This window comes from Guyanagaster necrorhizus, assembly GCF_019112545.1.
Source record: "Guyanagaster necrorhizus MCA 3950 unplaced genomic scaffold BT62scaffold_50, whole genome shotgun sequence".
Taxonomy (NCBI): domain Eukaryota; kingdom Fungi; phylum Basidiomycota; class Agaricomycetes; order Agaricales; family Physalacriaceae; genus Guyanagaster; species Guyanagaster necrorhizus.
The window spans coordinates 139,566-166,984 of record NW_025064929.1 but is presented as its reverse complement, the minus strand read 5'-3'; the positions used below and the strand labels follow the sequence as shown (position 1 = coordinate 166,984).

Genomic DNA, 27,419 nt, shown 5'->3' with positions numbered 1-27,419 from the left:
CATCCAACCTATAATCATCCTGGAGACCCACTACAGTACCACAGACATCTGCCACCTTATCTGCCAACTCATCCACATGATGCATCAACTTGCATATTAACTTCAAAAGCTGGTGGAGACCAGCAGAGACCTCCACACTGCTGATCACCTCACTCACAGTGACACCCTTATTAAATGAACAGGCAGTTTTCTTGATCTTGCAGCAAGAGCAAGTCCACCCTCGACCAGTGCCTTTGGTTACCAGTCATGCATAACATTGTGTGCCATTTTGATGACAGCGCACACAACTCCCTGAAACCAAAAGCTAAGTTCAGCCATGAAAAGAAAACTGAGACACTTACTCTCACCATCCAACAATTTCTTGCCCTCTGCTGGTCCCACCACTTCCAACTTCATCTGCTTTTTAGGGCTAACAATCATCTCTGTCTCACTGTCATCCACTAAGCTTCTTAATCTGAACTTGCATTTATGGCCCTTCTCCATCGGACTCACCACCCTCCTCTTCCCCTCCCACACTCTCTTTCTCCTCTCCAGGGTTCCCTCGGATTCCTCAGACTCATCATCTCCCTCAGTCCCCTTTGCCTGCTCATCATCAGACTCCAAAGGCATATGGTGAGTCACCTTCTTGAAGCAAAGACCAGGGCCAGAACCATACCATTCTGCCAACACTTGACACAGCCAAAAATCAACAGCCTCCATAAGGGTCATCAGCAACCCATCCTCTATAACCATCCCCTCTAGCCCTACCTCCTCAGCCTCAGCCCTTTCCACTGCCTCTGTGGCCTCTCTCTCCTCAGCCTCCCTCCAAGTGGCCTCTCTCAATGCCTTCTCTGCCTCCTTAGCCTGCCTCTCTGCAGCTTGCTGAACCTCCTCTCTCTTCCTCTCCAATTTCTTCTTCTGCTCCTTTTTCTATGCCTCCTAGGCCATACGGTCTGCTTAGACCTTTTCCTCCCACTCTTGCTCCCTTTGCCATTCCAAATGACTCTCTATGGCCTCTGCATATTCTTCCTCCACAGCCTCCCATTCTAAATGAAACAATTCTTTGGTCTCATCAGAGCCATTGGAGGTGGATCCCCTCACCAGAGGCTCAGGAGTGCATGAGCAATGATATGTGGTGAGCAATGATATAGATGATGATGGTGGTTTCAGATCAAGATACAAAACTCCTACAGCCACTAACAATCTTCCATGTGGTCTCACTGGCCATCAGGATCTGTGCTCTTGAGAGCAAGAACACTAAGGGGGGGATACTGTTATGTGCATGCTGCCAGCCTCTGTGTCACCTCAACCAACCACAAATTCAATCACACTAACCACTAGGCTCCAGCTGCTTCCCATTACCTACTAATTTCACTTCACTATTATCATTTCACATTCGTATTTCACATTGTAATATCTAGACCCCGAACTTGGTAGTGAATGTTAACATCAGAATCCAATAGAACTCGACTCGGAATTAGCTACTATTAATATATAAAGCCATGTATATCACTGTAACTACTCAGTTCAAATATCAACTTGGATAAGCCATCTACACTTCACACTCCAACTCCTCTCTATCTTGTCCATCGGATTCTGCTCTGAAGGATATTCCTGTTCACTTCTCTGACAGAACTCTGTTCCATCTATCCAGATCCTTAGGCTCCGACTCAAGAGTGATATTGCCAATAGCTTCATTGATGCCCACACACTCTGCTGGACTCCACACATGCACTCAAGCCCACTCGATTGGCACATTCCTAACATATTGCCAAAACTAAGGAATTGGTGCTGCAAGAATACTGATAGCCTAAAATAGGCAATGATATCACTACACACATCAAAGCATGTAAGATTTGTCAATAAGGCAAGTCATCAATGCAGGCCTGGGCCATACTGCTCTACCCAAATGAGGTTCCATCATCACCATGGACTCATATCTCTGTTGACATGATTATCAGACTCTCAGACTGTAACAGCTATGATGCAATCATCATTATAGTCAACTGATTCTCTAAAGCAATTATTCCAATCACCTGCTCAATGGAACTAACTTCTGAGGGATGGGCAAAGATTTTATATGATGAGATTTATGCCAAATATAGTATATCTCAAGTGGTTATCTCAGACAGAGGACCTCAATTTGTCTCCAAGTTCTTAGATGACCTTTATCATCTCCTAAACATTAAATAGAATGCATCAACTACATACCACTCTCAAACTGATGGGCAAATGGAGTGCACCAACCAAGAGATTGAAAAATACCTCTGCCTATTCATTAATTATTGACAGGACAATTGGGTGGAATGGCTGGCTCTTGCCAGCTTCCAACATAACAACTGAGTCCACTCAGTGACAGGAAAAACACCATTCTTTGTCAATCATGGTTGATACCCAAACATCACCCAGACTGAATGACACTGAACTACAACCCCAGCATCAACAGACTTTGCCACTACCATGGCCAAGATCCACTCAGAAACCAAAACTGCTCTTGAATGGGCTGCAGCTACAATGAAACAACAATATAATAAACACTATTATGCTGCATACACATACTCCATTAATGACAAGGTTTGGTTGGATACCATCAATCTTCACCTGCTGCATCCAAAATGCAAACTGGATGACAAGCACACTGGCTTCTTTCAAATACTTGCCAAAGTTGGAGCCAGTGCTTATAAACTCTGACTACCTCCTGCCTGGAAAATACACAATGTCTTCAATAAAGCATTGTTGACCCCTTATATTGCATTTGCCTTCTCTAATCAAAAACAACTGCCACCTCCATCCTCTAATCTTATTGATGACAAGAAACACTATAAAGTTGATCAGATTTTAAATCACAAACTATGAAAGATCAAAGCAAAGGGAGGTGGCATGACAACTACTGTCGATTACTTGGTCAGCTGGAAAGGCTATGATCTGGAGTCCAACCAGTGGGTGAATGAGAAGTTAATGAATGCTGATGATGCTATACAGGACTATGAATTATCTCTAAATTAAGCTATCAGGATAATGGTCTTAAGAAGAGGGTAATGTTATAATTTTTCCATTTCCTTTCCTGATTTAACCCCTATTTATGCTTAGTCAGAGTGCTAGAACAAGTGCTTAAGACCATGGGACAAAGCTTAGTCATCACAACTAGCCAAGTCTGTCATTGTCTTTTGATGCAACAGCATTACCCAACAATGCATAATTGCCTTTTTATATATAGTAACAATGCTTTAGGATAACAGGCACAATAGACTCAGAAACACACAATTAGTAGTAGTATTATTAGCAGACCTAATATAGTATTTAAGACCACTCACTTTCACTGGTAGCTTTGAGCTAAAGTTTATCTTCACACCATTCTATATTTGAGCTGATTTTTTTGATCTTGTGATATATCAGCTTGATTACATATCTGTGAACTTGATCATCTTACCTGAAGTGCAAGGTAACAATCATTTATCACATGTAATTAGCTCACATGATGCTTGGATCTAACAGAACCATCTTCTCATGCAGTATTATAGATGTTCAGACCATTTGTTTCAGTATATAGTCTGACTATTTTACTATAGCAAACAGGCATACAGTCTCACTGAGACCAACACTACCTCAGTAGGAGTCAGTGAGCAAGATTTCTCTCAACTGCTTTTATCAAAAGGCTGAGTTTTATTCTAGTTGGATCTGATTATGCTACAAAGCTTAATAGCTGGTAATACTTTGTTCTTCCTGTCTTGTTTTCCTTTTTTGAGAACTTATACACTATATGGATTCATACTCCCTCCCAATGATATTCTAATAATGAAAAATGATGTCAAGGCTGCCTCCAGAGATGCAGGTGAGATATGGCTTTGCAGCTCAAATATAATAAAAGGATACTTTAGGAATCCAGATCTGTTTCATGTCTTATATTCATTCAATCAACAGCTTATGATCACAATGCCACAGCTGCCACTGACAAGATAAGCAAAGCAAATATTGCTCACTCACTGTTCAGGGCTTATCTCTAATAAAGATTCTCACAAAAGATGGGTGGTTCAAGACTGGTAATCTAGACAGCATCAATGAAGAAGGTTATATCTATATCAAAGACAGGATTAAAGACATCAACATTCATGGTGGAGAGAACATCATAAGTGCTATATAACTATGAATGCCCTCAATTAGTAAAGAAGGGTGTGAAGGACTCTACTTCTGTAGAGAATGCCTTGTACACTGTGCCAGGCATGTTGGAGGCAGCAGCAGTGAGCATACCTGATGAGAGACTGAAAGAGTTGGTGACCACACTGATCACTATCAAGCTCAAATATCATAGACAGATTGATGAGAATAAACTTTTGGCTGTTACAGAAAAACTGTATGGGTGTCTTTTGTTTCTTGTTCAGATCAAGTATATGAGACTAACACATAGATAGATTATCCAAGTTTGCTGTTCTGGTGATGATCATTTTGTATAATAGAGAGTTTGGTATGTACTATTTGATGCTATATCAGGATATGTGTAAGTTTGAAGGATATAAAACAGATCATACACCATCTGGAAAGCTCATCAAGGCTCAACTATGACAAATAGCAAAACAGAAGTGGACACAAAGAATGAGAAAAGCTAGAGATTTTAATAGAGAAAAGTCCAAACTATAGAATAGGACAATAGGGCAATATTAGTAATGGGTCAACACTCTAGAGTCAAAGATGGCTCAAAACAAGGCTCTTTGATGCTGATGAATCACAGAATTACAGTGTCATCTTCTACTCTATCTGGCACAGAGTTGGAAGTGACTCATCTGTGGCTGAACAACTGTTAGGAACATGCCAATCAAGTGGGCTTGAGTGCATGTGCAGAGTCCAGCAGAGTGTGTGGGCATCAATGAAGCTATTGGCAATGTCACCCTTAAGTCAGAGCCTAAGAATCTGGATGGGCAGAACAGAGTTCCATCAGAGAAGCAAACTGGAATATCCTTTGGAGTGGAATCCAATAGACAAGGTAGAGAGGAGTTGAAGTGAGTGCAAAGTGTAGATGGCTTATCCAAGTTGACATTTGAACTGAGTAGTTATGATGATGTACATGGCTTTATATACTAATGGTAGCTAATTCCGAGTCAGGTTTCATTGGGTTCCAGTGTCAGTATTCACTACTGAGTTCAGGGTCTAGATATTACAATGTGAAATACAGATGTGAAATGATAATAGTGAAATAAAATTAGTAGGTAATGGGAAGTGGCCAGAGTCTGATGAGTAGTGTGATTGGATTCATGGTTGAGGTGACATGGAGACCAGCAGCATGTGCATAATAACAACCCACTATATACTTATTGGGCTAATTAAAAATTATTTCATGCTGTGCAGTGAATGTTTTGTTTCCCAAGCTTCTGTTAGACATTAAAGAACATTAGTGAATTCACCAAGGTTGAAGGTATCTGTGAAGTCTAGTCTGAAGTAGCTGTCTTAATATTGGATGCCAGATAGAATGTCAGCTTGGTAGCATATACTATAGAGCAGAGGACATTGCTAACCTAGACTGATGAAAGGAAAGTATAAGTTGCAAATTCACCTCCTAATAATGAATTTAAAGTTAATGGCAGAGACATGGTACTGGTATCAACAAATTGGTTACTTATTTGCAAGTCCATTCATACATGTGCTCTGGCAGAAATCAAAAAAGAAAAGATGTTTATATTCTGACAGGGAGGTTATCTATCTCTCAGGCATAATATGGCTGTTATGTGGTCACTGTAACTCATGCCAGAGATGTGCATCATATTAGTAGTTATATAATGATCTTGCCAAGATTTTTGATAGGACGGAGCGGTTTACAGTATAGCCGTATCCAGCTTTGATGTGACCCCTTAGCTCAGTGGTAGAGCGTGTGATTCCAGTCTGTATGTAATCAAGTGTTTTCAAGGTTTCCACAAGGTCAAGCGTTCAACTCGCTTAGGGGTCACTTTTTGTGCCTTGAGATGGCCAATATTCGTTTCAATCAAGCACGAGTTACGACGTTGTCGTCCCGGAACTTTTCCATATATAACTTTTTTGATAGTGTTGTTGGCGGGAAATTAAAGGCTTACGTTCGCCCTTTAGCAGGAAAATTTATTTTGAGTGTGGTATCTTACCGTTGCTTATTACTGCCAAGTTACCTATGCGAAATCGGAGCCGGTGGATGACCCTGTTGTAACCTGTACTCCTAATGCTTAGCATGGCGGGATGACTGGCACGAATTACGCCGGCCGTTTAACTGCCCGTACCAGCCAATTGATGTTTCGTTCGAGGGAATGTCACTTGTCCTCCTTCGATAGTATATATTTAGCGAAGAGACATGGAGCATATCCTCATACAACACGGCTTTCTTCAAAGATCTTAGATTTCTGGCTCCCTTTTTATCGTTTGCAGTCTTAGGTTCCTGCCATTTGTCCGGCCAATTATTTGTGGCACACACCTGACAACCGATATGCCACTATCACTTTTGTTCCCATTTAACTGCCAATTCTCATGCACAACACGCCACCCACTCTTCCTCCGATGTCTACAACACAAGTAGTAGCGTACAACTTACCGCAGATGTTGCGGCTCCTCGAGCTTGGGGAACTCCCTGATTTCGATTGTTCCCAGCGGCCCATCACACTGAAGCGCGTACAGTTCTCCGACGTGAACCAGATGGTGCATCTCCTTTCTCACTTCAAGTCATTCGAAAAGCTCTCCATCAGCGGAGTGGCCTTCGAAAAGGCTGACTCCAACAGCGTCAGACGTGTCCTCGATGAAGTCAAGGACCTCTGCATGAATTACAGAGACTCCCGCATCGCTCGCCGCAGTCTGATCCAAATTCTCCAATGCTGCCCTTCCCTCACTTCCTTAATGTTTCTCAATACCACCTTGCCACCGATCCTCACCGATTCGTGCCCGAAGGATGATACACTCCCACTCGCACAACGAGCGAGACCGACGAAGATCTCTATCTACACACTGCAGGCCATCCATTTCCGGGCCACCCTCAGGCCTGGAACAACTCCAACTCAAAAGTGGACTCCTCTGCTTCCAAAAACGAGTACGACGATTGTCGGTGGATGCGCGAACTCAGGGAGGTCCTCAGTGGGAGCAAAGGTCTTCGGTTGCTGGACATTGGGTTGGGATGATCATCCGAGCATTCCAGGCAGGGCATATCTCGATAAATACCTGACCGGCGAGCCCGACAAACTCGAGTTCCTGTGTGTGACCATCCACTCCAAAGATTCATGCTCCAAACAACTCCAGTGGCTCCGCATGTCTCTGCAACACAGCTATCGGGGGCATAAAAGTCGTTAGGATACATCTTGCACGGAGGCCAATCCCTAGAGGATTTCAAGGAATTTTATAACGATTGGTTCGACGTGGCCAAGGGGATCGTAGATAAGAAGTTGAAAGCCACGATAGAGATCCCGTTCCCAGTGCAAGGAGAGGCGATGGAAGTGATGACGAGTTGCCTAGAAAGTGGATTTGAGAAGGGACCAATACCCCACGATACCTGCTCAGTGACATTAAGACATGGTTCTCAAAGTTCGAGGATCAGGTGCTCCGCTCCCTCCGTCCTAGTAATGTTCTTCAGTTATATTCATCCGGAGATAGACAAATAAATGTCGTTTACACTGGGGGTCATTCGACTCTCAGCCTGAAAGAATAAGGGACAAATTGCCCGCTACAACCCATATATATATGGCATACCTGCAGTGTCATCCTGACATATTCAGTGACCTCTGGGCGGTCGGTATATGACCACCAAGAAGAACTAGAAAAGGATCACCTGATAGCAAAGACAGTCGAAAAGACGGTTAGAGAGGAGGCGAGGGCTGAAGAACTTAGCAAGTCCTTCTGGTATCAGAGCCATAGACAATGAGGAAGAGAGTCTCGAGTGCGGACTTGATTCTGGAAAATTCCATGTTGTATGTTTATTCTTACGCAGCGTCAATGTACTTCTCTATGAATCATGAGATAACGTGGAAAAGGACGGTTCTGCCCAATCAGTTCACCGGAGCGAAGAATTTTAGGCGACCAATGTTGACCAAAGCGAAGTGTCGTTGCTCACCACGAATCATCAACGCAAATTATCCAGCAAGGGATACCATTGTCGACATATCATCCTTGCAGTTGAGTAGCACCATCGTCAAAGAAAAAGGAGAGCTGCAAACCCACACCTTTTGAGGGAACATCAAATCTAGTACATAAGCGATTACATACATACACACCGAGGTACATACCGGTTACAACAAAAAATAGCACATAAATTATTCGACTACGAAAGCTGTTCAAAGCCAAAAAAAAATATAAAAAATCCTAGCACCCCCACCCGCCCATCATCGCTCTTGGGGCCCGCGGCGCCCCTGGAATGGTCATCGCACGTGGGGCCCTGGGAACTGGTATCGGTATCGGTGTAGACATCGTTCTTAGTGACGGCTCCTCCTCTTCTTGCTTAATCACAACAGGTGTTGGCCCATCCCTCTCCCCCACTTTCTTCTTCTCTCGCTCCTTCTTCCAATCATCCAGCGTCATCTTCCGACGTTTCTGTGGCGAGCTGGGGTTTGGCTCGGATTTCATTGGGGACAGTGATTTTGAAACGATTGGTGGAGGTGATGGCGGGGACGGAGGAGAATGGGAGGAGAATAACTGAGACCTGACCGTTGGAGAAGCCGGCAATGGGAATGAAGCGGGAGAGTTGTGTGATGGCGGCGTCTTGGGTGATACAAGGAACAAGCCGGGGATATCAGGTGAGGGGGTCCTCATCACAGGCGACGGCGATGTAAGACGCGCCAGTGGCTCCGTATCCGGTTCCTTCCTTTTCTTTCCAGGACTCATGACAGTTGGCTCCACTACCGGGATATTAGGCGTTGGCAGTGGCAAATCAACTGTCATCCCCTCAGGCGTTTCTAGAGGTGGGGTATCTGGTGTGGAATCAGGAGATTCTTTCGCTCGCGGCTGTCGTTTGGGCAACGAAGGTCGTCGAGGAGCTTCTGCGAGTACAGAGCGGCCGTTGTCGACCCTTTGTGGTTGGGGACTGTCATCAATTTGAACAAGTGAAGGTGATTGCGACTGTTTGCGCGATCTTCGCTTGGGCAAAGGGGGCCGCACAGGACCATCGGACATGGGAGTATTCGAGGAGCTGCGTACCGTTGGGGGAGAATCGACAGACATGCTTTCAAATGTCTCTGCACCCAACATGTCCGACGTCAAACCAGGCGATTTTGGCCTTCTCCTCGAAAGCGCCGGTACTGATAAAGTCGGCAGGGAATCGTGGGCCGAAGATAACGTCGTCGAATCGTCACCCCTAAACACGGGAGACGTTAATGACAGCTTTGCGAAAGCGTCTGTTGGGCTTAAGGGCGACGGCGACGTTGGCTTGCGTGCTTGGCCTTTCCTCATCTTGGGTGGTACTACCCCTTCTTGCCCTGTCCTTTTCTCTGCGAGTGAAACCTCCCTCAGCTCCTTCTGCTTCTGCTTTCCCTTCCCTGGCACAATCTCGACGCCACCCCGCTCCCTGGCCCTGGTCTTGAATCCTCTCTGTTTCCCGACGAGCGGACCTAGGTTGCCAGCCTTCCAATCGCCCCTGCGCATCGCCTCGAGTGCACAGCCCATTCTACCGTCGCATGCGCAAGTCATGAACGCTCCCTCCAGAGCGTCGACAGCTTCGACTTTCCCCTCTTCGCCGCCATGAATGGGATGAGCATCATCCCATTCCCATCCTAGGACTATCTCATCCCCGGCACTCAGCTCTTGCATAGCATATACGCCCCAACCACCGTCTTCACTTGCATGTATTTCGGCATTGGGATAACACCCAGAACGAATCCACCGAGCGGCATTGCCAGCAAGCCGCGCATCGAGGGCCACACCACAATCGTCGGAGTGATCATGAGAAGGAATGAGATGAACAAATACTCTCGGGACTCGAGCATACGCGTACCCGTTTAGTGGATCCTCCACGTAGGACCGGGCACTGGTGACCACTGAGAGATAAGATATAAGAAATGTTCCTGGACTGACGTGCTGGGCGGTATGCAACGTATATGTCGGTGGAAGGACGGAATCAGGCGGGGAAGGTAAATGCAACAGGTATGTAAGGTGGGGGTCCGGCGCTGCTGGGGGACTTGAATGTGGCGTAGGCGAATGGTTGGGGGAATGCAGCCGCAGAATATCCTGCTCTATACGAACGTATGTCTGCCGTTCTTCTTCTTCGTCTACCTCGTCGCCTCGGCATCTGCTCCCGCCTTCTCCCTTGCATACCCAGCAACGCCACTCATCGGGCTCGTTGACTCCGGCGTAAATCCCAAAGCATGCGGCATGGCACCATCTAAGCAGGACAAAGGTGTTGCAAACCGATTTAAGAATAAAATTTTCACAGAGAAATAGTAAAAGAAAAGGCTTGTGAGCGCAAGCTGAAAGAAAGAGGTGCAGCTCACCTCAAGCAGTCCTCGCAACCAATACTGAACCCGAACCCATCATCGTGCGGCAGCTCACATATACACCTAAGCGTAGGGTCGTCGGGAGAGAATATTTGCTTGGTCGTCGTCGAGGCAGAAACACGGGGGGAAGAAGAGGAAGCGCGGGGCGAACTGTGATGGGATGTAATTGTGGTGCCGTTACCGTTCTTGCTGATGGCTGAGCTTGACGAGCTTCTTGAGTAGTCATAGTCGTGCATCACAGGGATGGGCTCGCATAAATGCAGTCGTCGTTCTCGTTATCGGGGGAATATGGGTGAAAGAGGGAAAACAACAAGGACGCACGGGCCAACAAGCCGCTATCCATCCAATGACAAATTCGTATTACATTCTGCTAGTTGCCGAGGTTACCGCCGGCCGAATGCCTGCCGAATGCCTTAGCGTGCTGATGCTTGTGAACAAGGCTCGCTAATAAATAAAGAAGGCTCTGATTATGACTATGATTATGGTCAACCATAGATACACTTGTTTTGGTATCTGCACTAAGGGCGCTTATTCGAAGCAACCCACAAGCCTCATGCAGCCTACTTCAGGCTGCGACTTTCTTCTTTTGCTCCTCCCTCGGTCGTTGTGGAGCCTTCAAAACAGGTCTAAGAACATCGCCAGTGATCCCAGGATCATAGCTATGCACCCATCCGTTCAGCCAGGTCCTGGGGGGTTTCCGCCCGGAAACTTCGATTCATGCGTCGTTCAGGAGGGAAGGTCGTCTCCTTGCGGTGTTGGAGGAGCACTGCACCCCTCCAACAGCAAAGCACCATCTCACCAGGACGCTGCGATATCCCTCTTCCACTGGGCGGAATCGTCATTGATCTGGTCATCGCCTTGTCCTTTTCGGGCTCTCAGCCTTCTTCCCCAAGTCCCTCCAACAATCTCTGAGCCGATTGTCCAAGGCCATCAGAGCAACGCTTGACGGCAACTTTTTCGTTGACACCAAATTCATGCTTTCTACGCACAAATGGGGACAAACGTCCGTATGTAACCGCCGTCTCATTTATGCAAGCGGCAGCATTTTGAAGGACCATAGCTCGTTCCTGGACAGATCTGAGTTTTCTCTATCCGGCTTTCTTTCGTGAATGCTAATATATATCCTCTTTCTAACTATCAGTGGTACTGACCACGCAGATAATTGTAGTTTCGGAGGTTCTTATTTGAGTGGCGTCTGCGAGTATACCTATGATAAAGACAGTGATCTCGAATCTGACTCGGACGAAGATGCCTGCGACACTCCCGCAACGTCTGACAGCATTACCGGAGAACCGAAATCCAAATCACATTCCCGTGCCCTATCTCCCACGAATACTTCAGATCCGGATATCGTCCAATCCGCACTACCTGCATCTCCTAGCGGTGAAAAGGCAGCATCGAATTTCGACATCGACGCCGATTCGCCATCAGTCTCTGCCACATCTCACAAAAATTCACCAACCAAAAATGGTTCTCATGTCTCATTGTACTACAGCAAATCTGATAGTATCTTCCTTTCTGAGTATGAGAACGCAGAAGTATCTCCCATCTGTGATGAATCTATGAGTCGGTCTGCGGAGGTTATAAATCATCGTGTGGAAGACTACCTGGCCAACAGAGCAGAGCCTGAAGAGAAAGCTCCACACCTGGCATTGGTCAATGACGTGGCTTTCAGGACCTCTGCAGTAATTGACGTCAATCCCTTTCAGTTTCCAAGCCTTGATAGTGTATATGTATACCAAGGAGATCGCTTTCGTCCAGCTCAAATCCAGCGGTGGGCGCTGTACAACGTCAGCGATGCCTGTTCTCCGAAATCTATGTATCGCCTTGCAGTCAAAGTCCGATGCTAGCCCTTTCTTCCATCGGAGTGTTTGAACCTGTATGTTCTAGGCTAGCCATGAAGATCTAAAGAAACACGCATTCGAAAATTTACGCTCTCAGCTCGGGCCTGGAAACATTATCACAGAGATCTTCCCAAAGTTTACCAAACAGTATATCGTTATCCTCAACTTTTTGTCACGGGATATCCTGACATGTTCGTCGTTGTAGTCACCCAGAGGTATTCGAAATGGAACTAAACAACTTGCTAGACCATTCACCACTCCTACGGTATGGAAAGAATGGGAAGGGACGATAGACGTTGTGGCAGGCGGTCAACTTCCACGTGGTGCTGAAGTTTTTTAAAGAGAGTGACTCGCGCCTTGGGCTCTTGATTCCTCACCATTGTCCAATAATACTTCAAACCCCGGTGTACTTCATGTATGTCTTGCGTATTTTAGTTCATTGGAAATAAACGACAGACCCGTTCAGCCTTGACGATGACTCCCTTGGACACTGAGCAGACAGAGTGTATTAGAAACTATTTTTACATCATCTTCACTTCCGACATGTAGACAAGAAAATGTTCGGACCCATCAGACGCTCACGCGTCATCTCTCGCTTCTTCCATTCTGACCCACAAACCGGCCTATTGAACCAAAGTCATTTCAAGACCCAACGCCAGATGCCTTCACAAGACTGACCTTAGCATACATCGTCAAATGTAACCCAAACATGATCTTATCTCTCCCTTTGGTCGTTCCGGGAGTCTTGGTCCAATTCTTGGGAGGAATCCCTTCGGCAGGCTGAGCATCCGGAGCAAGACGGAAAGAAGAGAACGTCTGCAACAGTCGAATAAGATAGTACGAAGCCTCGTTATAAGCGAACTAATGGGGGGTGGAGATCAGGTCCGTCTCAATCTGAACGCTCACAAAGGGCTCTCACCTGTTGGCCAAGGCAGATTCTTGGGCCGGCATTGAAGGGAACGAATATAAATGGGTTCCGAGTCAAATACTTATGCAAACGTTGATCGAGGAATCGATCCGGGTCAAATTCGAGGGCTGGGGGTTAGATGAGAATCAGCAAGATGGCGGTAGCAATGTGCTCTTCTTCCATACCATCTGGTCCCCATAAATCCGTCCGTCGATGCATCAAGAAGACAGAATAGATTATCCTGTGGTAACGCGTCGACCGTTCAGAGTAATTTAGGGGAATAGGAATGAAGCACTGCTAACCTTGTGCCGTCTGGAATATAATATGGTGCGCCTCCCTTGTTCGGAAGTGTAGTTGTCACTTTCGACATGCTAGTGCGCGGAGCGTTATGACATGGTCCAGGAAGGGAAGATGCAGGCTTACCGGCTGTTCATTGGCCTGAAAACCCATGTGTGTCAGTGTCTCTCGGTCTCAGAACAATAATTTACATACACAGGTGGATATAGTCTTAAAATCTCTACAGAGAGATAGTCAGAAACAACTGAAATAGAATCACCGGTGACCGCACCATTCAGGAATGCTCTCAGATATTTCATATCACGAATGTCCTCGAAAGTAGGTGTCTTTGTACCAACCTTCTCGAGGATCTCCGATCGTAAGCGAGTGGCCACTTCCGGATGTTCGGACATCATATATACCGCGAAAGTCAAAAGAGAGGCCGTCTACATTGACGCTATCCATAAGTACATTCAGAGAAAGCACCCCACAGGCTTACAGTGTCTCTACCAGCAACCAAGATGTTTACAAGCTCATCTCGAATGAGCTTGGTATCTATAGTCATATGTATCGGTAATCCTCATCTTTGGCTGGGAGAAAACGACACGTACCATCGGTATTCTCCACAAGACGGGTCAGCAAGGATACGCCCTCATCGAAGTCCTTCTTATCCTCCACCGGATTGTCGCCTCGAGCCTTGATATTGAGCGCCTCGACAAGAAGAGGCTCGACGAACTCATTGACGACTTGCCGAAGTGGCTTGACTGCATCCGCCCAGAATTCGAGAAGTGGCCAGTACTTCCCTCTCTGAAGACGAATAGCACTCTGCTCTTGTGCTGCTGCAAATGCTTTGAGGAAAACGTTAGACGGGTGATTGACAAAATGGGGGTTGTTGGCCAACGGAGATCCAGCCGGGTAAGGGAGGCCTGCAGATGACGAATTGACATCTTTTCCAAAGAGATACTCGGTAGCGGAATCGAGAGTGAAGCGAGCGACAGCATCCTATCGTTGTTATGAGAAGAGTGATGTAGAGAGATCGCTTTGGGGCACTAACCTGGAAATCGACGGGATATCCTTCTCTCAGTCTCGATTTGATCTGGGAGATCATGCTGACGGCGTGTTTTTCGAAGTTTTCAAAATCGGAAATTCGATCCTTGTTGAAGAGAGGCCTCGTCATTGTTCGATGAAACCTTGTGGGATGTTTACCGCAAGCGGATGGAGAGCTCGAATATACTTACTTCCAAGTATCGTCTGTTGTACAGTGGGTGAGCATGTGGAGCTAAATGAGAAAAAAGTTCTCACCATCTGAGTTAAAAACACCTGAACCAAGAAGAGAATCCGCAGCAACATAGAATATATGGCCTAGGGTTGCAAGTCGGTAACCAAATAATAAACCCGAAATGGCTAGCAGCGACAAACCTTTTTCAAAGTCTTGGAATTGAGTCGCCAGGATGGCCTGAACGTGTCAATTAGCGGGATACAACAAGAGGTTATTACGTGTGATAACGTACTTTAACGTGCTCTGGCTCAACTGTGAACATCTCGTGTATCCGTCAGAACGAAAGTCACAAACAGACTGCACTGTGACTTACTCGTCTTTCTGAGAAAGAATTGAAAGTAAAGGTGTTTCCGTATTCTTCACTCCACTTCTGGAATATTTCAACTATAAATTGCAATCCAATCGTTAGCTCGAAACACCTCCCATAGTCCAAACTTAAACACACGCGGGTATCCATTCCTAAAGCTGTGTAGCACTTGTCGCAAGATGGAAATACTGCTTCCCTGAACGCTCGGAACCATGAAAGCGCCTTGCGCAGCGGCATGCCTTTTAATACGAAAGCTCATGAAGCAGTTGTGAGCCACCGCGAAGACAATCTGTGAAGCCAAGGGGACTACAAGGCAAAACCATAAAGGAAGACTGAGACCGGCCAAGATTTGGAAAACCCAGAAAGTCGAAGACGGGACGATAGTCACAAAGAAAAGAGTTCGGAACAGGAATACCAATCCGGGTGGTAGATAGCTGGTAGTCATAATGGGCGAGAATGAGAATTGACCAGCAACCACTCTCCTTACATATAGTGGCGAACAATCACGGTTCATCGCTGCCACGGCCAGACAGATAGTAATATGATGTGACTGAATGCATCAAAGCCCGGATAATGTATCTCCGGAATCCGTGCATCCGTCCAGTTCTCGCTTCGATATGAATTCTGAATTCTCGTCATGAGCGGTCGTTGGGTGGGGAAAGCCAACTTCCGGCTCTAAACAATACCGAAATCCGGTTACTGGCTACAGACGATTGGTCCAAAATTCCAGCCCTGAAAAAATAAATTTGTTTACGGAAAGCCATGAGAACAGGGAGCAGTCATTTTGCCAGACGATGGTTGTTTGGGTAAAAAATCACGATCAGCCACGTGTACTCGATCAAACCCTATTTGTTTCCGAGCGTTCACTGTGTGGACACTGGCGTGTAATGCTACCTACCTACCTACCTACCGAGTCCTAAATCATTAATTTGTCGATCAGACTCTAACGAGATTTGCCATTGAAATATTGACTACCGAGCGACGTAAAACTTTTCTCTAATCGAACATTCCCTGTCTGATTGTCAGTATAGCAATGACTAATAACTAATTTCTCGTCCCCGATCAATGCCGCATGCGACGAACTGTCGGAGCAGATGGCCTCTATAAATATGACATGGCGTGTTAGACCTGTTGAGATTCGGTTTTCACGGCTTTAATGTCACATTCTATTTATATATATTTACTGCTTACCTTATACTTTGACATTTTCGTACCTATCGACTTGACTCGGAACCCCCACTGTTCTTACTCTGTACGACGGAATATATCTTCCTTTCGAGTCCATTACGCCTCTATCCGAATCATTAACACCTAAATTCCAATAAGACTGGCAGTGGTTAACACATGGTGAATGCAGAAATTTTTGTATTTACCTGCCTGTACATAAGGTTTTTGATGAAAAACAAGACTTACTGGTAGTGGTAAAGGTTCAAGAAGCACTTGAATTGTTCACGAAATGTAAGATATTAGATTCGAATTCATTTTGTCGTAAAAAAGTTCTAAAAACAAAGATTCAGGAATAACTCGTGATGAAAGCCCCCGTTTGGAGTAGACTTTCGGCAGATGGCAAACCTCTGGTTCCAGGCGGGCCGGGTTGCATGCCTAGATATTTGGTTACGGTTGCCGAACTCAGGCAAACAGCACCATCTTCTTTCTTCACGCGATGGACCAAGCGACAGCCTCTACGTCGCACAATGCTCCGCGAGCGTATCTATTTGGTTTCGATATCCCTGCGGATCACAAGATGCCTGATCTGGCCCTGGTTCGCAACCAAGCAGCTAAGGGTGATTTTTTCGCTCTCTAATGTCTCTGTGCCTTGCCTGACCAGTGACAATGAACAGTTACCGAACTCATGCGAGCTCCGATACCACCTCAAGTTTTTGTTCAAAATAATAGAGGCGAGGCTATAGGTCCCCTTCCACCGGCGTTGTGGTACAATTCTAGGCTTCCTGAGCTCTTTCAGTTCAGCTACCTTTGCTCTGTCGAAGATGGTAAGTCTCACTGTATTTCTAGACATATTTCTTTCTTATATCGTATAGTTCCAGAAGATATTTTACCACAATGTATTTGGTCTCTCGAATGGATGATTCGTGCCTTTCTGGAAGCCTCGGACGAGCAACTGAAGATATTCGCTCATCTCGCGCCGCAAGGGCAAGGTCATGGTATATCGACAGAGACGGAACGGTACCTCACGGTGAAGCGTTGCACTGTAGAATGCAAATTTCTCTATATCCTTATTGATTACATAGCTTCAAAATATCCGATCCAAGCTAGCCGAGCACTTTCTGTGAGTATTTCCTCCCGCGTAATACTTCACCTCTGATTTCTTGGCAATTAAATTCTAGTAAACCGCAAATCAACCAACCACTGGAAGCTCTCCGCCATATTCGATGTTCCATGGAGGCAGACAAGGAGCGCAGTGGAAAGTCTGATATATTCGATGTAAACCCGTGCGTATCCGCAATCGTAGCCGCCGCATCTCCATAGTGACCATGTTGTAAAAGGGGGCTATATGTGTCGTTTGCTGTATGCCTCGCGCGTGCAGGAACAGACGACACTGAAGCAAAAGAAGCGCTATCACGTATCATTCACGGTACAACATCCGAGTCAGGCTTTGGAACTATGGCGCATTGCGTCGAAGCAAAGGTATATCTCGCCCGTGTTCTTCGGAGACTTGGGGAAGACGACGAAGCGCATAAACTGTATGTGGAGTGGTCGTGACCTCTATGACGCTGCCTGATAAGTCCATTAGGGAGATATGGCTGGTCAGATGGTTCAAGAAGCATCCATATGAACTCAGTGATACCGTTTTGGTACATATGTTCACTACTGGCATCGAGCCAGCCACGGATCCGGTTTTCACAGACCTTGGCGGATCAGAGTGGCTGGATCATAGAAAGGCGACATTGAAAACGGTAATACGTCAAAGTAAAAACTGCCGAAGCTGCGGCGCTCGTGAACCCAAAGTGAAATTGACGCAATGCTCCCAATGCCACCATATATTTTACTGGTCAGTGGTAACTCGTTTTCTTCCGGAATATGTAATCCTGAAATAATGGTTCGAAGTTCCAAAGAGTGCCAGAGAATGAACTGGCCCTACCATAAGTATATTTTCCATTATATTTGCTTTATAAAAGTGCTCATGACGTACCTGAAATACAGGGTATCCTGCAGGTGAACATATCGGCTTGATCACTAGATATGATATTAACTTTGACGGTTTCAGAGAGGCTGCTGCATATTTCAAGAGAACAGCAGAGGTTGAGAGGACCAACGCTTTCGCAGGACAACGATTCCGAGACTGGATGAATTATAGACGCAATCCTAGGTCTGAAACATTAGAGTCCTTTGCGCATGCTCTTGGATTAGCGCGCGATGCATCACGAGGCCGAACACACATCGTATATCAGGACGTCAAATACGTCCCGTCCGTACAGAATCTGCTCGACAAGTTCAGAACCACAGGCGTTGGAGTTTTCAAGCTCGAAGATGTCTGGCAAGACCTTGAATTCAGGATGGGCCTAGATCCTGGCGAGGGGAAGGTGTACATCTGCGAGATGCTCGAGGAGTTTGAACCTGGGAAAGGGCGGGCCGGAGAACCATACATTCCCATCTTTAGTTTGATGTTCTCGGCCACAAATGATGTCGAAGTGTATCTTAGAATCGGTGCGTTGTTTCTCTGTCTTGAAGATCTCTTGTGACGTTGCTTCCCAATTTCAGACAGTATTTCACGAAGCACAGTAGCATCCATGCGACCCAACCCAGACTGGAGATGCGATGTGAATGTGAAAGGTGAACCTCCCGTTCATATCAAGTTAGGAGATGGAAAGATTCTGGATGCGGAATTTAATTTTTGAAGGTATAGCCGCCAAACTATAGTCGTCGACTATGCCAAAAGCTGTTATGGATTTCCGCATCGATGGAATTCCTGGAAGTCTCCAGTCGCTTGAAGCCGTTTCTTTTCCTTTCTATCTCTTTCTGCACTTTTTCTTACTCAGCCTAACGAACTCGTTATGACTCAATGACTTCACGAAACTTGTCAAACCTTCTAGTAACACCCATTTGTATATAACCATAGCTACGAAACTTGTACTAGGTATCAAATTCTCACTACCTATCTTGAACCCTACACTTTGCGTGACCTCAAGCAATGGAAACTAAGCTTCGCGCTAGTCTGCTAACCTATTTCAAGATACCAGTAAGATTACCTCGAGCTCACTCGAACCCATACTTCACTCACGGATACCATCTTCTCACGAGTCACGCTCATGCTCTTATTCTCTTACTCCTCGTACCTCGACTACTAAACCCTTGCTCTATCAATTAGCTATGGTATCCAACGTCTACAACAAAAGCGGCTAATGTTGATACATTTAGTTTAGAATGGAAAGTGCAGGAGGAGATAGTAACTTTGTTGAGGGCAAAAATAAATGTTCTGTTGCCAAAAGTTGATGAGTACGCGCGGTATAGACGATGCCAAGAGAAATGGCAGGCGACGCGTAAATAACGCCGAGCAACGAGGCCACGTAAGCCCAGAATGTGACGCGCATCCTGGCAAAAGCAACGCGTAAGCAGAAAGGTCGAGGACGCTTAAACCAGGAAGACCAAAAAATAGGGTAAGTAGATATTATATAAAGCCGTGAGCCGTTTAGAATGTAACCGTGACTGTACACGCAAGGGTTCCATCGTTTCACAAGTCTTGTAAATATCTTGTTCAGCTACAGGTGTCAGATTCCGTTGGTTGATTTCGCCATGGGTTACTGTTTTACCATGCCTCAGGGGGCTGGTCCATTTGTCGAGTGAATATTCTCCTCACGTTCTACTGGAAGAGAGGGAGCGTAAAAAGTGATATAACCGTCCATACGATGGGAACGCCGCCTCGTTGCAGAACCAGTATACAACATTGACATTTACTAACAGGATGAAAAGAGCAGAGGGTACAAGATACAAGTACATTTCGAATTGGCGCAGGTGCTCAAATCCACCAGACTCTCACGCGACATCATGCGCTTCTTCCATTCTGACCCACAAACCGCCCTATCGAACCAAGGTCATTTCAAGACTGAAAGCCAGATGCTTTACAAGACCAACCTTAGCATACATCGTCAAATGTAACCCAAACATGATCTTGTCTCTCCCTTTGGTCGTCCCGGGAGTCTTGGTCCAACTCTTGGGAGGAATTCCTTCAGCAGGTTGGGCATCCATGGCGAGGCTGAAAGAAGAGAACGTTTGCAGGAGTCGAATAAGATAGTATGAAGCCTCGTTATAAGCGAACTAAAAAGAACATTTAGGAAACACGCAATGAATATGGCTTCGAGACGAATTGTCCTTACCTGTTGGCCAAGGCAGATTCTTGGGCCTGCATTGAAGGGAACGAATATGAATGGGTTTGGGGTCAAATACTTCTGCAGACGTTGATCGATGAATCTATCCGGGTCAAATTCAAGAGCTAGTATTACATGTAAATCAACAAAGTGGTGGCAGCGATATGATTCTCCTACCGTCCGGCCCCCATAAATCTGTCCGTCGATGCATCAAGAATACAGAATAATTCACCCTGTAGTATCGCATCTACAGGTTCAAGTGGATTCAAGGTAATAGCAGAGAAGCACGAACACAGTATCGTTCGGAACGTAATATGGCGCGCGTCCTTTGTTCGGGAGAGTAGTGGCCACTTTTGACCAACTAGAACGTGAGAGTGTTATAACAAACCCGAGAAGAAGCGATTAAACTGACCGGTTATTTATGGGGCTGATGTTCCACATGTTGAGCAGGTTTCAATTCCACAAAACTGGTTCACCTACACAGCTGGATACAATCGTAAAAGCTCTGCATAGAAATCATCAGAAACGCCTTAAATGGACATATCGGTGACCGCACCATTCAGGAATGCTCTCAGATATTTCATATCACGAATGTCCTCGTATGTGGGTGTCCTTGTACCAACCTTCTCGAGGATCTCCGACCGTAAGCGAGCGGTCACTTTCGGATGTTCGGACATCTTATATACCGCGAAAGTCAAAAGGGAGGCCGTCTACATTGACGCTATCCATAAGTACATTCAGAGAAAGCACCCCACAGGCTTACAGTGTCTCTACCAGCGGCCAGGACATTCACAAGTTCATCTCGAATGAGCTTGGTATCTATAGTCATCTGTATCGGTAATCCTCATCTTTGGCTGGGAGAAAACGACACATACCATCGGTATTCTCCACAAGACGGGTCAGCAAGGACACGCCCTCATCGAAGTCCTTCTTATCCTCCACCGGATTGTCGCCTCGAGCCTTGATATTGAGCGCCTCGACAAGAAGAGGCTCGACGAACTCATTGACGACTTGCCGAAGTGGCTTGACTGCATCCGCCCAGAATTCGAAAAGCGGCCAATACTTCCCCGTCTGAAGACGAATAGCACTCTTCTCTTGTGCCGCTGCGAATGCGTCGAGGAAAGCGTTAGATGGGTGATTGACAAAATGGGGGTTGTCGGCTAACGGAGATCCAGCCGGATAAGGAAGTCCTGCAGATATCGTATTGACATCTTTTCCAAAGAGATACTCGGTAGCGGAATCGAGAGTGAAGCGAGCGACAATATCCTATCGGTGCTATGAGAAGAGTGATGTACGGAAATATCCTTTGGGACACTAACCTGGAAATTGACGGGATATCCTTCCCTCAATCTCGATTTGATCTGGGAGATCGTGCTGGTGGCGTGTTTTTCGAAGTTTTCAAAATCGGAAATTCGATCCTTGCTGAAGAGCGGCCTCGTCATTGTCCGATGAAACCTGATGGGATGTTTAGCACAAGGATATGGACAGCTCAAAGTACACTCACTTCCAAGTATCACCTGTAGCACATCAACTCTGATCAATCATGTATGTAGCATTGATGTGGGAAAAACTCTCACCATCTGAATTAAAAATGCCTGCACCAAGCAGAGACTCCGCAGCATCATAGAAGGTGCGGCCTAGAGTTCAATGTCACTAACGAAATTATAACTTGATGAGTGACCCCAAACCTTTTACAAAGTCGTCAAATTGAGTTGCTAGGATGGCCTGAACCCAGCGATCAGAGGAATACAATACAAGTGTGAAGTAATCGTAACCTACCTTGACGTGTTCTGGCTCCGTCGTAAACATCTTGCGTAGCTGTTAGAATGGGAAACACGAACAGGCTATGATGTTACTCACCCCTTTGCCCGAAAAAGAGTTGAAAGTAAAGGTGTTTCCATATTCTTCGCTCCACTTCTGTAATACTTCACCTAACAGCAGCCGATTAGCTTGAAGTCCTTCTCAGAAGTCTAAATGATAACAAACCCGGATATCCATTCCTGAAGCCGTCAGACAATTTCCGCAAGTTAGATGTGCTGCTTCCTCGAACGCAGGGCGCCATGATAGCGCCCTGTGCAGCGGCATCCCTTTCGGCGGTAACACCCGTGAACCAGTTGTGAACCACGGCAAACAATAGTTGCGTGGCTAAAGGAACGACAAACCAAAACCATGAAGGAAGAGCGAAACCGGACTCTCGCAAGAAGCTTTGGAGAGCCCAAAAAGTTGAACAGGGAACTATCGCAAGGAAGAAAATAGTTCTGGACAGAAAGACAAAGCTGGGCGATAGGTAGATAGTAGCCATGATGAGCGAGGACGAGGCGAGGCCAGTAAGGACTTTATTTATATAGTTGCGAATGATACTGAGGCTGACGATCTCCCATGGCCCGTGGAATGCAAGTAATCTGAATGACTTAATGCATCAACACTGTATGGGGGAACTTAGTAACTGACACCTCGTCATGATTGCATGAATGGCGCAGGTGGAGAAAGGCTGGAAATAGCCAGTTTCCGGCTGCAAGCAATACCGAAACCCGGTCACTGGCCACAGATGGTTGGGCCAAGAAGTTGACGCTGAAAAATAAACGGAAAGCCATGAGAATAAGAAGTAGTCCCTTGCTAAAATCAATGAGACTTACGCGACATGGGGTTACGCATAAATTTTGCGAAAGAAGCTTTGTTCACGTTCCCGTCCACGTCTAGGCGGAGCCCGGTAAGCTCCTACAGGAAAATTTAGTCTAGCATGAAGATATGCACTTGTTCAACCAGTTTTCCGCCTCTGCCTGTCTATTTGCGGCACTGTGCACATTCTTTACACCCAGACTCTGACTTTCAGTTGAACGCAAAAAAAATATTCTCTAGGGCAGCCAAAATATATCCTTTCTGATTGTCTGGGGGGCAAATCACCAATAACCAGTGCATCGAAGAATCAATGACGGTGCCACCGTCGAGTTTGTGATTTAGTGCGATGCCACTACGGTCCCGGTTTCGCATCATCGATAATTTCTTGTTAGTCATCCGAGGGGGATTGTTTTTGGACTGGTGTGACTCGGGAAAACTGAACACTGGTACTGGTTCCGCCCTCTAATTCGTTTCCAACCGACTGTTCCATCAACACGCTCTGTTCCCACCCGCATCACAAAGCATGATCTCGATTGCTCAGGCGATAGACCTAGCTGACAGCCTCTGCCTCACAAAATATTCCACAGGTATACTTAGGGGACAGCTTCGAAGTCGCTGTGAATTAGAACTTGAAGATGCCTGATCTATCCTTGGTTCGGAGCCAGATCATTTGCGCTACCTGATATCTCTATACCTTGTTCTGACTTGTGACAATGAATAGTTACCCAACTCGTGCGAGCTCTGATGCTGCCTCGAATTTTTGTTCGTAATACTAGAGGCGAGGCTCAGTATAGACCTCCGTCCACCGGCGTTGTGGTACAGGTCTAATCTTCTTGGGCTCTTTCAGTTCAGCTATTTCTTCTCTGTCGAAGACGGTATGTTTAATTCAACTTCCAGATATACGTCTCTTTACTACGGAGTGCAAGTCCAGAAGATATTTACCGCATTATATTTAGTCTCCCAAATAATGGGCTCGTGTCTTTCTGGAAGCCTCGGATGAGAAACTGAAGACATCCGTTTATCTCAGGCTGCACGGGCAGGATATAAACAAGGAAGGCCACGGTACATCTCGGCGAAACGTTCTACTACAGGGTGCAGATTTATTCTACGCTTACTGATTACATAGCTTAGGGTTTGTCGGTCCAAGCTCTCCCAGCGGATGCACACAAGGAGCGCAGTGTACAGCGAAGGTCTAGCAAGATCGCCTCTATGGTCGTCATGACGTCGGGACGGAGAAGCGAAGGGCCAGATAAAACAAGAAAAGAAGCAAAGTGAATGGACACTCCTAAATATTCTCGTTCCTCATTAGGATCCGATAAACAGGCAACCATCACTACCTAGGTTCTCGCCTTATTAAAGACTCAACGGGAGAGAAATGTTGGTGAATTTGTAACTCAATGCAACGCCTAGGCGGTCCCGGCTTCGCATCATTCATTGGGGATTGCCTTTCAGTTGTTTGGAGAGGATACTGACGTGACTGGTGTGGAATACTGGTTCTACAGCTTCTAATTTTATGAGTCATCTGAAGACTCATTCCGGACCTACTCTGATCCAACGACGTACTCCGTTTCCCGCCCGCACCACAAACCATCATCTTGATTGCTCACGCGATGGACCTAGTGAGAGCCTCTGACCTTACAGGCACTGTCGATGAGGCACTGGATCGGGCAGTGAATAACCCGCCTTCCCGCCCATCCCTCGAAAAAAAAACTTGTACAGCCCAGAAAAATAATTTTTGATGATTTGCTGTCGCCTCCCGACCCACGCGCTGCCTATTTTCGCTGGATGTGATCATGCATAACTTGAGTATATAAAACCGTGGGAAAATATCATTCCCAATGCGGTAGTAGCTCTGTTGGCTATGAAAGCTAGGTAAAATTCTGCATTGTGCATGGATCATTTAGGCTTTATGTAATTGTAATACATGTATTTGATATATATAATGCTTAATGAACTATGATTACTGCCATATAGCTGATACGTGTTGGGATTTTGCTGGAAAGCTCTAGAAAGGGCAATCCGGCATCATGCCGAGCGTTGATGAGTAAGCCCGAGAGAAAGAGAAAGTCGTAGTAAATTCTAGATATAAGTCTGGAGAGTATAAATACAAGCTCTGTAGGAGCTGCAGAATAAGGAGTTCATACCTTCTGGCCTTACCAGCCTGGAGTCTACCCTGCGCATCACCGAGGATTCCCAACAATACGCAAACAGAAACATATTACTTCGACCATTTTCGGAATTTGCCGGGATCATCCAATTGAGGCCGTAGGATACAGCACCCTTGCAATCCCATCCTCCTGGTATTCACGCGAATCATCTAAACCAGAAAATATGGAGACAGGATGCGAACTTATAATCAGCCATTAAGAGAGGACTATTGCATGATTCGCTAATGTCAACGTATTTAATTTGGGAAGCGGTATTACATGGTTCTATTGACGGGTATGTATACGTATGTATGCATGCGAATGCTGATAAGTAATAATTTACAAGTGGTAGTCCTTGTGGGAGCCAGCGAGGTTCAGAAAGATGTACATCTCATCTTGTACACCCGTATCCCGCGCGCCCCAAGTGGTTACCGCGTTATGCAATGGATGATTTCGCAACGGTTTACTGTTTCATTTACACGGCCTTGGGCTGGCTCACTTGACGCGTCAACATCCTCCTCGCATTCCACTGGAAGAGAGGAAGCGTGAAGAGTGAAACGATCGTCCACGCGATAAGAACACCAAAGTGGAGGCCAACTAAGGGAGTGGTTAGCATAACCCACGTTGACAAAGAATAGCCCCACATACGTTGATTTTTCGTACCAAACAGAATAGTCCGGATCGCGCCCGAAACGTTGTAGAAAGGGTACGCGTAGCCGTAGCGGTAGAAATGGGGGAGAACTTCGATGGGCATGAAGCACACCGCGACGTTGGCTGGAAAGGTTATCGGTCAGTCGTGGAACAAGATGGTGGGGATGCAAACGTACTAATGACCCAAGTGATCATGAAGAATGGCATATACCTTGGCGTCAAGAGCGTGATCATAGCCTCAAGTGCAAGCCCCACGGAGAGCATGCCGACGAAGTTGACCATCCAAAAGATCACGAAGCCAGCAGAGCCGAATCTAGTAGGAGAAAATGTTAGGTTAGATAAGGGGACAGTCAGAAGGCTCACTTTCTGTCAAAGTTTACTTGGAACGCACGGCTGACCGTAGAGTAGAAGAGCGATATCATGAAGTAGAGCGCCAACGTTGAAACCAGGCGGACTTTAATAAGCGACTTGGTTGTGAGCTTCATTTCGATTCCAGAGGCCAGGCGGGCACCGGAACCAATGATCTGGGCGTAAAGTGAGGACAATGAACTCGAACACAAAGGCTTGGACTCACGACGATGAAGAAGCACAAAACTAGTAGGTAGATGAGACCAACAAAGGTGATAGCACTCGCGCTGAGGAAGCGGTCAGAAGGTAGTTTGTGACATAATACAGGAGAAGCTTACACAGGGACGTCGAATGGCCGCAAATTATCGATGGTGTAGCTGACAGGCTGGGTGATTATTTGTGGGGCAGACTGGAGGATCGACGCGATAGACGAGGATGAAGAGTTGGCCAGCTGTGTAGCAAAGGTGTGGGCAAAGCTCTGCGAAATCGTATCCATGGTCGTTGTGATATAGGGACGAAGAAGTGAACGGCTGAACAACATGAGCAAAGAAACAAACGAGGTGAACGAACACTCACAATGCATTCTCGTTCCTAGCTTCGTCGGCGTAGACAGTAAGTGCCTGTGTACCATTATAGGACGAGTTAACGGATGAAGCAGCCGAATTGAGGGTCGAAGTGGCGTTGGCATGAACTATCCATGCACAAGGTTAAGATGAAGATAAATAGGAGAACCAAGATACTTACTAACGACAGCCATCCAAACTCTTTGTTCTACGACTGAGTTACCCACTTCATCCGGCCCCGAGAAATGTGACGCCGGCATTTGCTTCCAGGAGATCCTTGACGTGGACGCAGTATCAGAAAGAAGCGTATTAGCGACTGTGCTGCCGATAGTCGACCCGTCGAAGTCCTGAAAGTTAACGGTGAGACATGGAGTAGACGAAAACAAGAACCAGCCTACGACGACCCATCCCGGTAGTTTATGGTCCGGAAGCTTCCATAGCGCACCCCAATATATCGAGAAGACGCTGAACATGAGGACAACCATGGATAAACATCCTACAACCAAACTCTTGATGTAGGCTTTCCTCTGCGCTGCCAGCTCCCGATCGGTGAACTCGTTCGAGAAAAGTATGGGAGTCGCAGGCTGCTCTTCGTGGACAGTGACGATGCTGGCGGAGTCTGCCATCTTTGGAATGAGCGGGGAAGAATGACGATATCGGTGATGCGTTCTTCACGTCGCTTAAATATCCCTCAGCCATCCGATTCGGATAAATCACACTGATCTTCCGTCGGTAAGGGCGGTAATGGCCGATGCGT

General features: G+C 46.2%; 8 protein-coding genes and 1 non-coding gene across 9 annotated transcripts; 5 read left to right on the top strand and 4 right to left on the bottom strand.

Annotated features, from left to right (window-relative positions):
* Positions 1 to 3,985: 3,985 nt before the first annotated feature.
* Positions 3,986 to 4,388, top strand: BT62DRAFT_910679 (uncharacterized protein; the record flags this gene model as incomplete). Its single annotated transcript, XM_043183808.1, has 2 exons — positions 3,986 to 4,109; positions 4,141 to 4,388. Coding segments are annotated over 2 exons (372 nt in total), but the record flags the coding sequence as incomplete, so codon positions are not given.
* Positions 4,389 to 5,813: 1,425 nt separating this feature from the next.
* On the top strand, positions 5,814 to 5,914 carry BT62DRAFT_t176. Its single transcript has one exon. It is a non-coding gene; the product is annotated as a tRNA-Trp (tRNA).
* Positions 5,915 to 6,459: 545 nt separating this feature from the next.
* Positions 6,460 to 7,269, top strand: BT62DRAFT_924063 (uncharacterized protein; the record flags this gene model as incomplete). Its single annotated transcript, XM_043184574.1, has 1 exon — positions 6,460 to 7,269. One exon carries the CDS (start codon positions 6,460 to 6,462, stop codon positions 7,267 to 7,269), a length of 810 nt encoding a protein of 269 aa, XP_043033893.1.
* An 867-nt stretch (positions 7,270 to 8,136) lies between these two features.
* On the bottom strand, positions 8,137 to 10,720 carry BT62DRAFT_938065 (uncharacterized protein). Its single transcript, XM_043187458.1, has 2 exons — positions 10,395 to 10,720; positions 8,137 to 10,285 (listed from the first exon to the last, which is right to left on the bottom strand). Exons 1-2 carry the CDS (start codon positions 10,631 to 10,633, stop codon positions 8,275 to 8,277), a joined length of 2,250 nt encoding a protein of 749 aa, XP_043033892.1. The 5' UTR covers positions 10,634 to 10,720; the 3' UTR covers positions 8,137 to 8,274.
* Positions 10,721 to 10,950: 230 nt separating this feature from the next.
* Positions 10,951 to 12,641, top strand: BT62DRAFT_1080890 (uncharacterized protein; the record flags this gene model as incomplete). Its single annotated transcript, XM_043179615.1, has 5 exons — positions 10,951 to 11,289; positions 11,324 to 11,502; positions 11,566 to 12,235; positions 12,288 to 12,432; positions 12,488 to 12,641. 5 exons carry the CDS (start codon positions 10,951 to 10,953, stop codon positions 12,532 to 12,534), a joined length of 1,380 nt encoding a protein of 459 aa, XP_043033891.1. The 3' UTR covers positions 12,535 to 12,641.
* A 78-nt stretch (positions 12,642 to 12,719) lies between these two features.
* On the bottom strand, positions 12,720 to 15,813 carry BT62DRAFT_975948 (cytochrome P450 monooxygenase pc-3). Its single transcript, XM_043189215.1, has 17 exons — positions 15,149 to 15,813; positions 15,017 to 15,087; positions 14,936 to 14,965; positions 14,844 to 14,880; positions 14,727 to 14,786; positions 14,663 to 14,675; positions 14,479 to 14,614; positions 14,036 to 14,426; positions 13,924 to 13,979; positions 13,717 to 13,870; positions 13,641 to 13,665; positions 13,572 to 13,586; positions 13,451 to 13,519; positions 13,334 to 13,389; positions 13,161 to 13,276; positions 12,920 to 13,102; positions 12,720 to 12,864 (listed from the first exon to the last, which is right to left on the bottom strand). Exons 1-17 carry the CDS (start codon positions 15,522 to 15,524, stop codon positions 12,820 to 12,822), a joined length of 1,833 nt encoding a protein of 610 aa, XP_043033890.1. The 5' UTR covers positions 15,525 to 15,813; the 3' UTR covers positions 12,720 to 12,819.
* Positions 15,814 to 16,586: 773 nt separating this feature from the next.
* BT62DRAFT_975945 (uncharacterized protein) lies at positions 16,587 to 19,117 on the top strand. Its single transcript, XM_043189214.1, has 10 exons — positions 16,587 to 16,794; positions 16,852 to 17,001; positions 17,050 to 17,204; positions 17,260 to 17,297; positions 17,356 to 17,460; positions 17,515 to 17,712; positions 17,763 to 18,020; positions 18,077 to 18,184; positions 18,237 to 18,676; positions 18,731 to 19,117. The coding sequence occupies exons 1-10, from the start codon at positions 16,674 to 16,676 to the stop codon at positions 18,865 to 18,867; spliced, it is 1,710 nt and encodes a 569-aa protein (XP_043033889.1). The 5' UTR covers positions 16,587 to 16,673; the 3' UTR covers positions 18,868 to 19,117.
* A 758-nt stretch (positions 19,118 to 19,875) lies between these two features.
* Positions 19,876 to 22,636, bottom strand: BT62DRAFT_997776 (cytochrome P450 monooxygenase pc-3; the record flags this gene model as incomplete). Its single annotated transcript, XM_043190680.1, has 17 exons — positions 19,876 to 20,047; positions 20,102 to 20,284; positions 20,344 to 20,459; positions 20,512 to 20,567; positions 20,627 to 20,695; positions 20,747 to 20,761; positions 20,815 to 20,839; positions 20,891 to 21,044; positions 21,098 to 21,153; positions 21,210 to 21,600; positions 21,654 to 21,789; positions 21,839 to 21,851; positions 21,912 to 21,971; positions 22,023 to 22,059; positions 22,114 to 22,152; positions 22,195 to 22,265; positions 22,321 to 22,636. 17 exons carry the CDS (start codon positions 22,634 to 22,636, stop codon positions 20,003 to 20,005), a joined length of 1,782 nt encoding a protein of 593 aa, XP_043033888.1. The 3' UTR covers positions 19,876 to 20,002.
* A 2,939-nt stretch (positions 22,637 to 25,575) lies between these two features.
* On the bottom strand, positions 25,576 to 27,288 carry BT62DRAFT_924057 (uncharacterized protein; the record flags this gene model as incomplete). The annotated part of the gene is made up of 8 exons (XM_043184573.1): positions 25,576 to 25,697; positions 25,749 to 25,874; positions 25,928 to 26,064; positions 26,115 to 26,275; positions 26,326 to 26,386; positions 26,438 to 26,629; positions 26,676 to 26,790; positions 26,844 to 27,288. 8 exons carry the CDS (start codon positions 27,286 to 27,288, stop codon positions 25,576 to 25,578), a joined length of 1,359 nt encoding a protein of 452 aa, XP_043033887.1.
* Between the last annotated feature and the right edge of the window lie 131 nt (positions 27,289 to 27,419).